Raw genomic sequence first — 14,740 nt, forward strand, 5'->3', positions numbered from 1 at the left:
GTATTCAACAATTTTTAAAAAATTTAGGTTACTTTACAAAGAACATTGCAATACAATACATTTAAAATAATTATTTATCAGTTTTCTCACGATTAAATGAAATTACAGGTTACATTACAGGTCATGATAAATAAGAGAGATCAATATGGATCTCGTAATTATATATGAAATAAAATTTGTTGAAACAATAATGAAATGAGTCATTTCATGTGTTGTTTTATATTTGATCAAAAAATGAGAAATTTTTACTGAAAAATATAGAATTTTTTAAATTTATATTTTAAATTTTAATGCCCTAAACACACTGAGAAGTGCTTGCTTTGTGCAATGTGCAATGAGAAACTGCAAAGTGGATGAGAAACTATTAAGTGGAATCGCTACCATGAAACAATAATAGTTATTCAGTATTACTTCATTTTCTATTTTGGCAGTTGCTGTCAGCCATGTTTCGCTAATTTTGATATTTTTTGTTTTTGAATATTTTAAATAAGTCTCTTCAAAAACAGCTCTCTTCAGAATAGAATTTATCGTTTAATTGATTCTCCATTCTTGCGATTTTTTAACTATTTGTTAACATCAATGCGTTTTGTTCAATTTTTTGCAGTTTTGGATTCCGGCTGCGTATTGTGTATTCACACCCTGTAGTGGTTTTCACATTTTTCATTGAAAGACTTTGTTTTCAATATAAATTTTTACAATTTTATGCTTAATTAACTTTTTAGCTACATTATTTTTGTAAAATAACATCATAAAGTAAATTCGTTATATAAACATAAGCGCTGATGACAGTATGAACTGCAAATTTTAATATTTTTTCAATTTTAAGTAAATATTTTTTAAAAAGGAAATGATGATATCAAAAACAAATAAAATAATAATTAAGGAAAAATTTTAATGGGTTTTCTATTTAAAAGATAAAAACTAAGTGTACAAACATTATTATTTTTAAAATAGTTAATTGATTTAAGAAAAAAAAATTATTATTTGTGTTTTTGTTTTTGCTATTTTTACAAAAAAAATAAGTGCTTTCGTTGTTTTACATTATGAATTTAAGATAACATAAAATTTAAAATAATTTATTTGGAATTTTTGGCTAGTCTATAGCCATACATTTTTTGAAAATCAGAAAGAAATCGTAAATATTGAAAAATGAACAAGTCAGAATTCAAAAAAGTAAAACTTTAAAATGTTTGGTAAAACAATTTAAATGAAGAATATTTGTGTGGATTAGCGAACATTATAAAAAATTTTCAAATGCAGACAAAATATACTATCCTTAACTAAAATTCTTAAGTAAAAAAGCAGAGCTATTTTTAATATTCAGTATGAAAAACGAACCCTAACTCAATTTATTACAGAGTGGCTGGCACTAAATAAATTATATTGATGACTCTATTGATTTCTTAGTAGAAGTCATTCTATACGTGAAGAATGGATACTAACTATAGTAGAAATAAAACCTTTATAATCTAAGGACTTTAACCTCCCACCGCTGCATTGGAGGTGATGATCGGATTGCCGCCACTGCACCTCCATATATTGAAGGAAGCTCGGCTGGTGACTTACCGACTTCTCTCTGGCGAGGACGGGGCAGGGCTAAAGTTGGCCCACAGAACTCACAGAGACTTCATTGAGGGCGATCCGATTCTAAGGATAACCATGTCAGATACCTGTCTGCCGCGGTACAACTTCGACCACAAGTACAGGGTTCTGTTTCCTGATCGATGGACGTGGGATCGGGGTGGTCCGGTACTTAGGTCGGGTTCGAGCGTGTGGTATGCGGACGGGTCCAAAACGGAGTCGGGGGTGGGCTCGGGCGTATACGGTGTCCGCCCGGACACGCGTGTATATGCAACCCTTGACCCGTATTGCACAGTGTTCCAGGCCGAAATACATGCAATAGAAATCTGTCTGAGAATCAATTTGGAAAGGGGGTATAGAAACCGCACCATCTATGTGTTCTCAGACAGCAGGGCTGCACTGCTGGCGCTCCGTTCAGCTCAGGTTACATCCAAGCTGGTCTGGAGCTGCCTTGCTGCACTTATGGAATTGGCATCGGAAAACAGAGTGATGCTCATTTGGGTGCCGGGCCATAGTGGCCATGCGGGCAACGAAGTTGCCGATGAGTTGGCGCGGAGGGGATCTGGGGCTGCCTTTGTGCAGCCGCTGCCTTTCTGTGGTCTGCCTTCTTCCGCCGTGGGGGCCAGGCTTGCCTGCCTACTCGCGGCGGAATGCAGTCGTCACTGGCGGGACACGAAGGGGTGCCGTCATGCGAAGGTGTTTGTTCCGGCGTGCTCCGGCGGATTCGCTGCGGAGTTGCTGGGGATGAGCAGGAGCCGGGTTCGCACTATTGCGAATTTCTTCACGGGGCACTGCCCGGTGAAATACCACCTGCACAGGCTGGGGAAGTCGGGCTCCCCCCTGTGCAGATTTTGTGGGGGTGGCGATGAGACCGCCGTGCACATTCTCTGCGACTGTCCGGCACTGGCTGTTCGGCGCCGCAATTGTCTTGGACATGGGTCCCTAAGTGTTCGGGAACTATTGTCCAACTCCCTTAGGGATATCGCCGGCTTTGTGATTGGGACGGGGATATTATAGACGGGAGAGTGGGGTGGCTACAATAAGTCAAAAATGGCTGCGGTGGCTTGGGGGGATGCTCCTGTCCCACTCGGTTCCCTTAGAATCTACGAATCTACGAAGGACTTTAACACAAAAAATCAATCGCAAAAATTTGAATCAAGGCCAAGGTCGATATTAATTACGAAATTACAAAAACAAAAAACATAAACGGAGCGACAAAATTTTAAGACAAATTTCGTATACCTCTGTTTTTGTTTCTACAGTTTATTTTGCAACAACTTCGTTATTACAACAACTATTACAACAATGACAACAACAAATTTCTTACATCAACGAAATTTTTAAAAATTATTAAAAACTATACAATAAAGCCTCGATTAATTGCCTCGCCTATTTTGTCGTAAAAATTAGGAGCTATGTCAAAAAGGCAATTAAAAGAATTCTCATAAATGCACAATTGATGCACTTAACTGAACCCGCTTAAACGGACTATTAAATGCACACAAATATAAATGTACATATCCAAATTTTTATTCCATGTACGATAATATACAAATATATAATATTTATTAGTTTAAATAACAAAAACTAGGTGGTTCTATCACTATTTGCGTATTAATTAAATTATAGTAACTAAAACATCAAATAAATCCTTAACATTATGTACGTAAAAAACTAACAACAAAAAAAAAGAAGAAAGTGTGTACCAGTAGTTACAAAAATACGTAAAAATTACATTAGGAAAGATAATCAATAATTCTTTTTAATAACAGTTCTGAAACCTCTTAATTCTCAATTTCAGTGATGTCAATTGGTCTCAATTTTTTTAAAACAACCACCAAGCTCGTTTATTGTAATATAGTCCATCTAAAATATTAATAGATATTGCAAACTCTCCTGGAATCAATTCTTTTTCGATAGCCGCCAATTGTTTTATTACTATTATTTTGCGATAATGAGATTTAAAAGATTACCTAAATCAAGATACTAAATTTGAATAATGTGTAAATCATATCTAAACGTCTATGTAAAAGTTTTTGTTTCTACGATAGTTTGTAACAATTTTATAACAAGAATTTTATTATACGAAACTTTGTGCTGGTAAAGCTAACCGGGTTTTAGGGTATATGAATTTAGTGTTAGCGACAAAATCTTACATAAATTTTGTTAAGAAAATTTTAAACACACCTAGTATATGACTCCATCATCTTACGAATTTAAAATAATACGGGAAATTCCATTTTTAAAATCAAATTATAAAATTCTTAAACAATCAACAATTAATTAGATTGAAATTGATCGTATTTTGTTTTTGGAATTCATTATTTTCTAACTATAATTGATTTATTAAAATTTATTTCTAGACTTATGGTGATTATTAAATTATTAATAAAAATCTAAATTTTATATAAACTAGTGATTTTCTCCTTGTTGTCTGTTACAACCAGTTTTACTTTAGAATTATGGAAATTTATTTATTTTTTTTAAAATTTATTATTTAATCAAAGGTCTTTATAAAATTTATTATATTTTATATTAACTTCGATGCTAAAATCAATATAATTTTGATTTTTGTCTCATTATTATTTAAATTTATATTTGTTTTTATTTTCTTATTCATAAATAAAGTATTACAAACATTTTTTTTTGTTATTCTTCTTTTCTTTTTTATGGCAAAAAAAACACATTTTGATTTCATTCGCGGGAGGTATAGAAAAAACAAACTGAAATATATGAGCTTTTTTTTTACGCGCGGCAATTCTTTAAGTTTTCTCCTCAATTGAAAAGAACTAAGCGAGTAATATTGACGCCCACATTTTTATGAAGTGAGCAGCATCGTAAACTTAATACACATATGATGTATACATTAGTTTCTTTTAATATTTATTTATTTATTTAGTAAAATTACTAAATTTAGTTACTTTATTGTATATGTTATAAATTTTTATTATTTTGCAGAAGGAAAAATTTTATGGATTTTTTTATGAAAATAATTTTATTTCGTTGTTCCTTAAAATTTGAAATAAATTATTATTGAATTCGGGGGTTATTCGTATATAACGTTTTAAAAAAATCTTGTTTCGAGGTATTTAACATATTTAATTCTATTTATTTTATTATACTATATGAATGTATGTATGGGTATACCCCGTATACGAGTTAAAATTGCAGATATTGGACGTCATTTTGTGAAATTTTGTGCAATACATGCATAGACATCTATCTCAGTAGATTATAAAAATAAATTTTCATACAATTTTATTCGGATTTGGATTTTATAGTATTTTTTGGCAGAATCAAAAATTTTGAGTAGTCCTTCATTTTTAAAGAACCTGTAATTTGTTTAAGAGACATAATTTAATTTACGCTCATCTATAAAATCACTCTCGATATTGGTCTCGGAATTCTACCGAAAATCACAATTGAAAATGATTTAAATGATGCCCGAAAGTAAGAATACTATAATTTTGTTGTTAAAATTATTTTATGATCTTGAGTATTATTCTTTGAAATAGCAGCCAATCAATTAAAATCCAATTAATTTAAATTTTTTATCATGTCCTTTCCTCTTCCTTTTATAATTATAACACAATTGCATTATTTATTTGTATTTTTTTTTTATGAAATAATACAAAATGGTGATCTCGTTATGAATGAGCTAAAATGTGAAACTAAAATAAATAAATTAAATAATTGAATGAATGCAAAATTGTCATTCGTAATTAAAAAAAAAAAAAAAATAAATATAATTTATTAAAATATTTGACGGAGAATTTTTTATAAAATGATGCAAAAACTTTATAATTGTATTAAAAATTTAATTATCTTAATATTTAAAGATTTGGCGTCCAATTGCAATAAGTTCTCTCCTTTTTTTTTAATGAAAGTTTTTGAATTCTTTTGCTGGCAAATTTTACTTGACAAATTCTCGTTTTTTTTGCATTAGCAAATATTGATTTTCATGTTCTGTTTAAGGTTTTTTTTTATTTGTTTGCATATTTTTAATTTACTTTTTATTTAATAAATTAATAAAATTAATTATTATTGTTTATTCAAAATGCATTACCCAAGTAATTAATTGTAAGAAAAAAAATAAGAAATTTTTCCCTCCTGACTTTATAATTGTGAGATACGTTGGAAAAGGAGATTTTATATTCTGATTTTAATAAGCGTGTAACTCTATATTTTTTAGATTATGCATATTTAAGTTCGTAAGCATAGACTTCATGAGCGAAGTTTTACTAAGCAATTGCCATAAATAGCATTATATACGAGTAATACCACTATCATACCATTATCATACATTTTGTATGATTTGATTTGTGTGAAGAAAGTTGGACGTTTAAATGCCAAAAGATGGAATGCCTTTTAATTCCCAAAAAAGGAAACCTATTAAAAAGAGACCTCAGGGAAAAATTCGCAAATTTCAATAGAATTTTTTGTTAGCATCCTGAAAGTAGGCAATTTTTTAATAAAAAAATTATAAAAGTGTATTGCGTTTACTTTGCAAATTAAAATAATAAAAGTGCAATATAAAATGTAAATTTCTAATAATTTCTTATCATTACCATTTTAGCACATTAATCATTCTGAATTTCTTAAGTTTTTAAAGGATCTTGCAGACTAATTATGTATGCAGTTTTGTTTATTTAAAGAATCTTTTTAAAGTATTGCAATCTTAAATTTTTATTTTCAAATATTTTAAACTTATTGTAAATGAAATCAATCATAATTTAATAAGTAAGTATAGAAAATTATAAGGTTCCGGATATATTTGAATCTACTAGACTTATAAGTATTGGATTATAAAGTATGTATATGAGTATATGTATAACTAAAATTTTCATAAAAAATACAACAATTCAAATATGGTATATTTGGTACTGTTCAGTTCAAGTAGAATTGTTCTTTTTTTTTCTTAATAAACTAGGAAATGAAATTATGACCATTTAAAATATATTGTTATTGGTTAAATTCAAAAATTTCAGTTTTAATACAAGTAGGTCCCAATAGGTATACATTATAAGTATGCAATTTAATATTTTTTTTACTTCCTATTCCCCGAACATTACATCATTTTGGAAAATTTTAAGACGATTAAACAACTTGATAACTGACTAATAGCATAATTCACCTTAAAACTGTTATATAATAAGAAAAAAAAATGTTGTTTTCTTGTTTTTTTTATTATTTTTATTTTAATGCCATTTTTGAGCACAATAAAATTGCAAAATGTTCTGTGGGTGTATTTGCAATAATTGTCAATTAGCACATATGAGAATTTAGAATATGCTCGTATATACAGAATTTTTAAATCAAACTATTTATATAGAATTTTTAATAAAAAAAAAATATTGTTTAAATGACCGAATGATTGAGAAGCAAAAATTATAAAAATTAAAGAATTTCTGACATAATTTTTGTTTTTTTTTAATTATTTTTTGGAATAATTTTTTTTACAAACTATAAATTTTCGAATACACTTTTTAACGAACACTCACACAATTACATAAAGTCTCTTCCAATTTGATATTTACGTGTAAGCTAAAAAAAATTTATTTAATTTCCATAAATGAAAATGAAATTTCTAAAATTTCTGTTTAATCAAATTTGGTATTATTAAAAAAAATTTTTAACTAAAACTGAAATTGATGATGACTTCATAAATTGTTTAGTTTAAAAAAAAAGAAAAACGGGCTTATTTAAAACATTGAACTTTTATAAAAATATTCAAAATTTTTTTATTAAATATAAAATGGTAAATATTTTTTTTATTATATATAGTTATCGCATTAAAATTCGACCATTTTTAGTTATAGTGCTCAAAAATCTCATTTATATTAAAATATCTGGTAAATTTGTTTGTCATTATTGCAGCAATGTGTTTACACTTTGATCTTCTATTTAAAATATGAAGTGTAAATTGTTCTCTAACCTATCCAACCTTTTAAATGTTACTATTTAAAAAATATCTAAAATAATTTTTCCTATAATACTAATAGAAGCTGCCAGTTCGATCATATTTTAATAAAATGTTAACATTCAATAATTTTACTCGATTAGTTCATATTTCTTTTTATATAAATATTCAGAGAAAAATTTGCACCCACACATTATCCAAATTGTAATACCAAAACGATAATATCAATTTGGAAAATTGCCAAAAATTTAATAGTTTTATGGTTTTACATAAAAAACCAAATACATTTTATTATTACAGTCTATTACAATTAATTTGTAATTATATTCGATGATTATTTCACTTTCATAATGCATTGAAAAAGCTAAATGATTGCTAAATATTAATAATTATAAATGCATGTTATTTAATGTAAGAGTTAATTACACTCTTTAAATATACATAATTATTTTTATTGCAATATGTGTGTACACAATATATATGTAGAACTATATTGATATTATTTCTTTTAATAACACAATATGTAGACCTATCTGAACTAATATTAACATTTTATAAGATAAAATGGAGACATATAATTGCAATAGGCTCAATATTTTAACATATTATTTGTTCAATATAACAAAACATTGAACTTTGAAATTATAATAATGTTAATATCTAATATCCCTCGCTAAAAATTCTATTTGATACTTCACCGGGAAATACTGTTTAAAATAAAAAACTGCATTCAATAATATTTTTTGTCTAAGAACTTTTACATTCATAATATTGCAGTTTTCAGTTTGCATTACCACATCAGTAATCATTCAATACAACTGGCAAGAAAGTAAATACCTCTTAAATCAATTCAGCCCCATATCAGAATATTACAATATTTGAGTAATTTCCATTCAAATCTATTTGGATGTAGAGAAAAATTCAATTCAATTCGGTAATACTGTTGGGAGGAAGTCAATCAAAGTGAAAAATTACTTCTACAAAAATTTTGATATTACTTTTCCGGAAATTTCATTAGTGATTCCAAAAATTTTTGTTATGCTTTATGGGAAAGAAAATTAATACATATATTCTAAACCTAGTAATGCGACTGTTCAATAAATTCGGTATTATTTAGAGTATTGTAAGTTTTTTCGAAAGCAAATAAGTTTTAAAAATTTATTTAATCTGAGGTTATTAAATTTGAGTTTCAAGAAATTTCACTATATTTAATTGCTAGTTAATGATTACTGCAGATTATGGTCCGATGTCAGAATTTCAATTACAAATTAATCAATATTTTTATTAGAAAATCTAATTGGAGCTATTTTTTTCTTAAAATGAAACGATATAGTTTTATAGCATAGGATATTGACATGTGCTCCTTAACACACTTAAATATTTCGATGTATGTTTGTATGTATGTAAGATGGGTTTTTACCATTTTCAAGAAAAACAAGTATTTTATTGTTTTTGCTTTTAGTTTTAGTGGCAAACCCTATTCATAAATAGCTAGATTTTAAGAAATTCATTTTTGTATTAAAATATAGGCAAAGTACTGCTGTATTTAAACAATAAAGTGCTTATAAACAATCTATCTCAAATATTAATCATAGAGTTTTGAAAATGAAAATAAATAAATTTAAATTAAAAATATTTTTTTTATAAAAAATTCACATATGAGTTTTTTTGAAAATTTTTTCATATTAAAGTGTATGTTTGTATGTGTATACAAAATTCCGTTCTTATTTATACAAAAAATTTATTTAAAAAAAAAAATAAAATAAATAAAAAGCACCTTTAATGTACTCACTTCGCTGCACTTCTGATGCTGAGGCCAATAAATCAATGTTGTCATCATCGATATCCATTTTTTATTTTATTTTTTATTTTTCTACTAGTTTCGTTTTTGTGGTGTTATTTTTGTTTTGTTGTTTTCGTTTTAAATTTTAAAATAATTTTTTTTTATTTTTTAATTTAATAATTAATTTTTTTTTCTCAAATATTGTAATTTAATTTTAAAAACAATTTTTTTTTTTCTTATTTACAATTTTAATTAAAAATTTATACAAAAAAAAAACACAATTTTTTATACAAATATTTTTTTATTCTTATTTTCTTGTTTTGTTACTCTTGTTTCATATTTAATAGGCTATAAATAAATCTGTAAGAAGAAGAAAAGAGAAAAAACAAAAATCAATCTTTTAAGTTTTCACACTTTAAATTAAAAATTTTTAATTTTAAAATTTTAAAAAATAAATTGCAATACGTTTTTTCTTAATTATTTTTTATTTAAAAAGTAAATTTAATTTAGTTTTTAACACGTACAATGTTTTTATATCAAAAAAAATTCAGATCACAAGAAACAAAAACAGCAAAAGTTTTCATAACTAATGGAAAAAAAAATTTTTCAGAAATTCATCAGAAACAAGTCTTGTCAGAGCGAAGAAGCAAAAAAAACTATAATGAAAAATCTTTCTTGATTGGAATTCGCGATCGAAATGATCATAGCGCAACGAGTACTAAAAAAGCTTCAGATCAGAGCAAAATATTTCTGCCCGTTTGTTTTTTTTTTCTTCTTTTTCTCTTTTCATTATTTGTATTTTGCCTCACTCATTTACAAAAAAAAAAAAATTTTGTTGACAACAGGAAAAACGATAAAAACCAACTTTATAAAAATATCAAAATGAAATAATAATAATACATACATACACACACAATAATAACAACAAAAAAGAAATTTACTAAAACTTTATTGTCAAGGTAGAATCTTAACAAAATTAAAAAAAAAAAAACACAAATAGAAAAACAAAAAAGAAAAAGGTGATTGTTTATCTTTTATATGATAAATAGATTAAAATTCAATGAGACTGAGAATAGACAATAGAAAAAAGAAGAGAGAAAAAGACAGAAAGAGAAGAAGTACAAAACACAAATAACATGGTAAATATCAAAAAAAAAGAGAAAGAGAATATGTACTTAGTTTAGAATATTGTTTGAAATAAAATAATAAATGAGTTCAGCAAATCAGCAGTGTTGTCTTCGTCTGAAAAATGGAGAAAACAAAATACATCAGTCGATTAAGTACCAAGTCGATCTTGCTTAGAATGCTTAAACCGGTGATATTTATCTTTTCAAGAAATTCTTATCTTATCGTAATTAATTATTCGCATCTCTCCTTTACCCGTTTTATAAACTTATTTTGCTTTAAATAATCGCAACATGTAAAATTGGTTGTCCTTGCTACATAATATGTTTTACATTTTCATAGTAGTTCTGACAGTTTTATTTGACGTCTTTTATTTTGATTTTCTATACTAGTTTCTGAGAACTTTTTTTTCTCAGTTAGTAGTTCTACATAACGATAAAGCAAAATAATGGTTGATGTCAGGTTTTCCATTTTCAAGTAATTATAAAACATGAAATTTTTACTTAAATTAGACAAATTAACATTTTTCGACTTCTAGGAGTCCCCTCCCACCGTTTCTCAGAAATCCCCCCCCCCAATCCCACCCGCAAACAATTCAAAACAGATATTTAAAGAATTTATTTCTCTATTTACTAAAAACAAATTGAATAATAATCGATTTTGACCATTTATTCGACAGTTTTATGAATCGAATTTGATTTAAACATTTCAAAAATTTTTAGAGTAAAATTTCCCTACTACACTTAATTAGTGTTTTATTTTTTTTTATTGCAATACCATCCATACAATTATTATATAATCACAGTGTACATTACAGTTCCTAACGCGAACAAAAATTTCTATTATATGAGATGATTTTAAGGTACTGAAAATGAAAAATAAAATAAAATTATAAAAGCTTTTAAATATATTTGTATATTTTTCTATCGTCATTCAATTATTCATTTATTTAGCAGTAACTGTGTGTGTATATATCTATAATGATAAAACAAAATAGAATGAAACAAATTACAAAAGATTGCCATTATTTCATAATTTAAAAAATATGGTAGAGTTTTTTAAAATACGTTCACACATCTTGTCTAATAGTGTGTTACAAAAGATGCAAATCGGAGACTAGAGAGGATAGGGAAAGATTATTTCTGATAGCATGGGAAAAACGAATTGTATTTTTAATTTACCATCATGTAGTTTACATACAATTTTATGTAAAAATACGATTTTTACATAAAATTTTTAACTTAAATCTTTCTTAATCTCACAGTTTGAGTACATTTAGTAACCTTAATTTTATAAATTAGTTCAAGCTTTATACACACATAATAATAAAAAAGATAACATACAAATAAAACGAAATATACTCGTAGATTGCGTTATGTAGAATTATAGGTACATATAAATAAATTTGTAATTGTTGTCAAATCTCTGTGACAAGACAACAATAATTTTGTCAGCAAATTATAAATTATGACGTCAGTATGTGAAAGAAATGGAAAACAGAATAAAAGATAAAAAAGAGTGAAAATTGCACGGTGTACACAAACGTAAACATACGCCAAGTGAATTCATAACAAAATATACAATATTCGTACACATACGTACATACATACATATAGGTACTAATATACGTTTTTATATTATTTATAAATTTTAATCTAGTGTGACATTTTTTTATACTCTCAGAAGATCAAGAGAATTATTTTAATTTTTATAACAAGCCACCCACACATTATTTACCACATACAAACAGATATATTTCATATGGATATATGTATATAATAAAATATACATACGTATACATAAGAACTATAAATATATCGCAAAAAGAAAATGAACTAAAATGCAAAAAAAAAGACAAAAATTTAAGAAACTAAAGAAAAAAAGTATTGACATTTAGAATGAAAGAATTAAAGACTAAAGAGAGAGAAAGAGAGAGAGAAAGAAAGGAAAATTAATTAAAATTGTTCATGAATTGTGTTGAAAATGTGAACAATTAAAAAAAAAAAAGGTTTTTCAAAAAGATTAATAATATAAAAGGTGAATATTTTAAATAGGTAAGGTAAAAGGGTTGGTTCGGAGTAATTCTTATTTTAATTTAATTATTACACTACATGAGATTATGTTTTGACATACATACATTCATTTTATATGTATTTGAATACACTTTAGTCATAATTTCACATGTTATTAGTACATTTATTTAAGAGAATTCAAAAAATTATATTACGCACATTCGCTTTAAGTTCACTAAAAGTACAACAGCTATATTGAGTTCCTAATTCATAAAAGTCAGGACCTGCACCTGCCTGCATGTCTCCATACTCAGTATTAGGATTTTGACATTTTTAATCGGCCAAATTTAGTACAGTGTAGATTTTGTAAAAATATGCCATGTATAGTTTGCATTTGGAAATGCATTGAAGAAAAAAAAAATTTCAACGAAATTGAAGAAGATTTGACATGATAAATTGTTGGAAAAAGGAGAAACAAACGAGTCGCAATCTGGTGTAATTTCTCTAAAATCTGCCGAATGGCGATCCTATAAGTTCGTGGCTAGCTAAATTTAGGACTACATGAATTTTTTATACGGCAATAGTAATAGTGGAGAATAGGAGACAATTGCAGACAACATATTTTCAAACACAGACGAAACTTAATGTGTTTGTTTGACATGTTTTTAAAATTTGGAATTATTGCATTATACTTTGCTTAATTTAGTATAATTAGCTCCATCAACTCGGGATATTTGGTCATACTTACGAAATATCATAAAAAATCGCAATTAATGTTTATAGCTTTAACACATGAAGCATAGTAGTAACCTCTTGAATAGTAAGTTCAGCGAACAAACCGTAATTTACTTATCTATTATGAACGTTTATAGCAGCTGATAAAAACTAAATTACAAATATTAAGAATAGCGCAATAGCACATAAATTAAAATTTGAAATGTATGAACAAACCTTTTTTTAAAACAATTTTTTCTCTTTCAACATTTGTTTTATGTATACACATGTATGCGAGTGTTTTTTATCAAAAATTATTATCAACTCTTGTACTTGTTGTACAAATTATGGAACAAAATTAATATAAAAGTCAAATTGACTCTATCGTCTATCTATACCTAAAATAATGTTAAATCATTTTCTATACTGTGTTCAACATTATTTTCAATGTTATGTACATACATACATATAATCATAAGTAAATACTATTTTATAACATGTTACATTCATAAATTTTATGATATTTTGCATTTACCAATAAGAAATGACTAAGATAGCATTTTACTAGCATTTGAGGAAACATTTTTTTTCCAACAAAAATTCGATATAATATTATTGTTGAAATTGTGAATATTTTTTATGTTATTTCTATCTTATTTTTATGTTTCTATGTGTAGCCTATGTTATGTATAGTAACTTGATTTTTAAGGTATTATAAATTTAAAAATTTCTTCTAAAAAGTAAAATCTTTCTATATCTACAAAAAATTTTTTAGCAAGAAAATACTTTTGCAAATGTGACTAAGAGGGTAGAGGGTAATTTTGTTGGAACCGGCAGCCGCTCGAGATTCCCACAGAAGTTATTTGTTGTTTTAAGAATTTTATAAAGGAATTTTTTAAAAAGATATAAAAAAGTTATTTGAGACACTTGAGAAAATTTTCTGTACACATATGGAAGCGGCGTCAGTTGTTGCAGAATACACTGATCCGTTTGAATTGAACTGATCCAGTTATATTAAATTTATTATATAATGAAATATAAAATGTTGTTTTTAATTCCACTTTCCAATGAAAATTCAATTCCAGCGTAATTACCACCGAAATAATGAAAATTTTAGCTTTGCATATTTACAATAAGTATAAAGCCTATACTTTTTTTTAAGTCTGAAGTTGACATCTAGAAGTTGATTCAATGAAATTTTATTTAATTTAAAAAAATTTAGAATTTTAGAGAGGCTACTCTCACTTATTCTATTACACTTACGTAGAATATTAAAAAATTTCAATAGTAGAACGGTAAACTTTATGTAAACTTTTAGTGGAACGGTTAAATCGTGAAACTAATGTCACTTATATAGACTAAAATCACTGTTCTCTTATCGATTTACTTCTCATACACGATCAATTCTATGCTTTCAATAATTTTTCATTACATAAATTTATGCTATAATTTTATTGAAAAAAAAATTTGAAAATATAAAAATTTCAATTCTAATAGTATCTTATGGAAACTACTGAATCTATTTATTTCAAATCTCCCTTGGCATACGCCAGAATATGTGTTTTACATTTTCATCTTCTATTTTCCAAATATACTCTCAAATAT

The 14,740-nt window shown here is 26.5% G+C and overlaps 1 protein-coding gene across 2 annotated transcripts in view; it reads right to left on the minus strand.

Annotated features, from left to right (window-relative positions):
* Nucleotides 1–14,740, minus strand: part of LOC129615026 (putative uncharacterized protein DDB_G0286901) — a 125,050-nt gene that overhangs the window by 44,392 nt on the left and 65,918 nt on the right. The window contains exon 2 of one of the 2 annotated variants that reach the window (XM_055530071.1): nucleotides 9,294–9,644. In XM_055530071.1, the coding sequence (XP_055386046.1) occupies nucleotides 9,294–9,351 (58 nt within the window). In that variant the 5' untranslated portion in view covers nucleotides 9,352–9,644. Of the gene's footprint in view, nucleotides 1–9,278; nucleotides 9,645–14,740 lie in introns of both variants that reach the window. The other variant, XM_055530070.1, reaches the window with a different exon arrangement.

Source organism: Condylostylus longicornis, unplaced genomic scaffold, assembly GCF_029603195.1.
Source record: "Condylostylus longicornis isolate FDR11 unplaced genomic scaffold, ASM2960319v2 ptg000135l, whole genome shotgun sequence".
NCBI classification, from domain to species: domain Eukaryota; kingdom Metazoa; phylum Arthropoda; class Insecta; order Diptera; family Dolichopodidae; genus Condylostylus; species Condylostylus longicornis.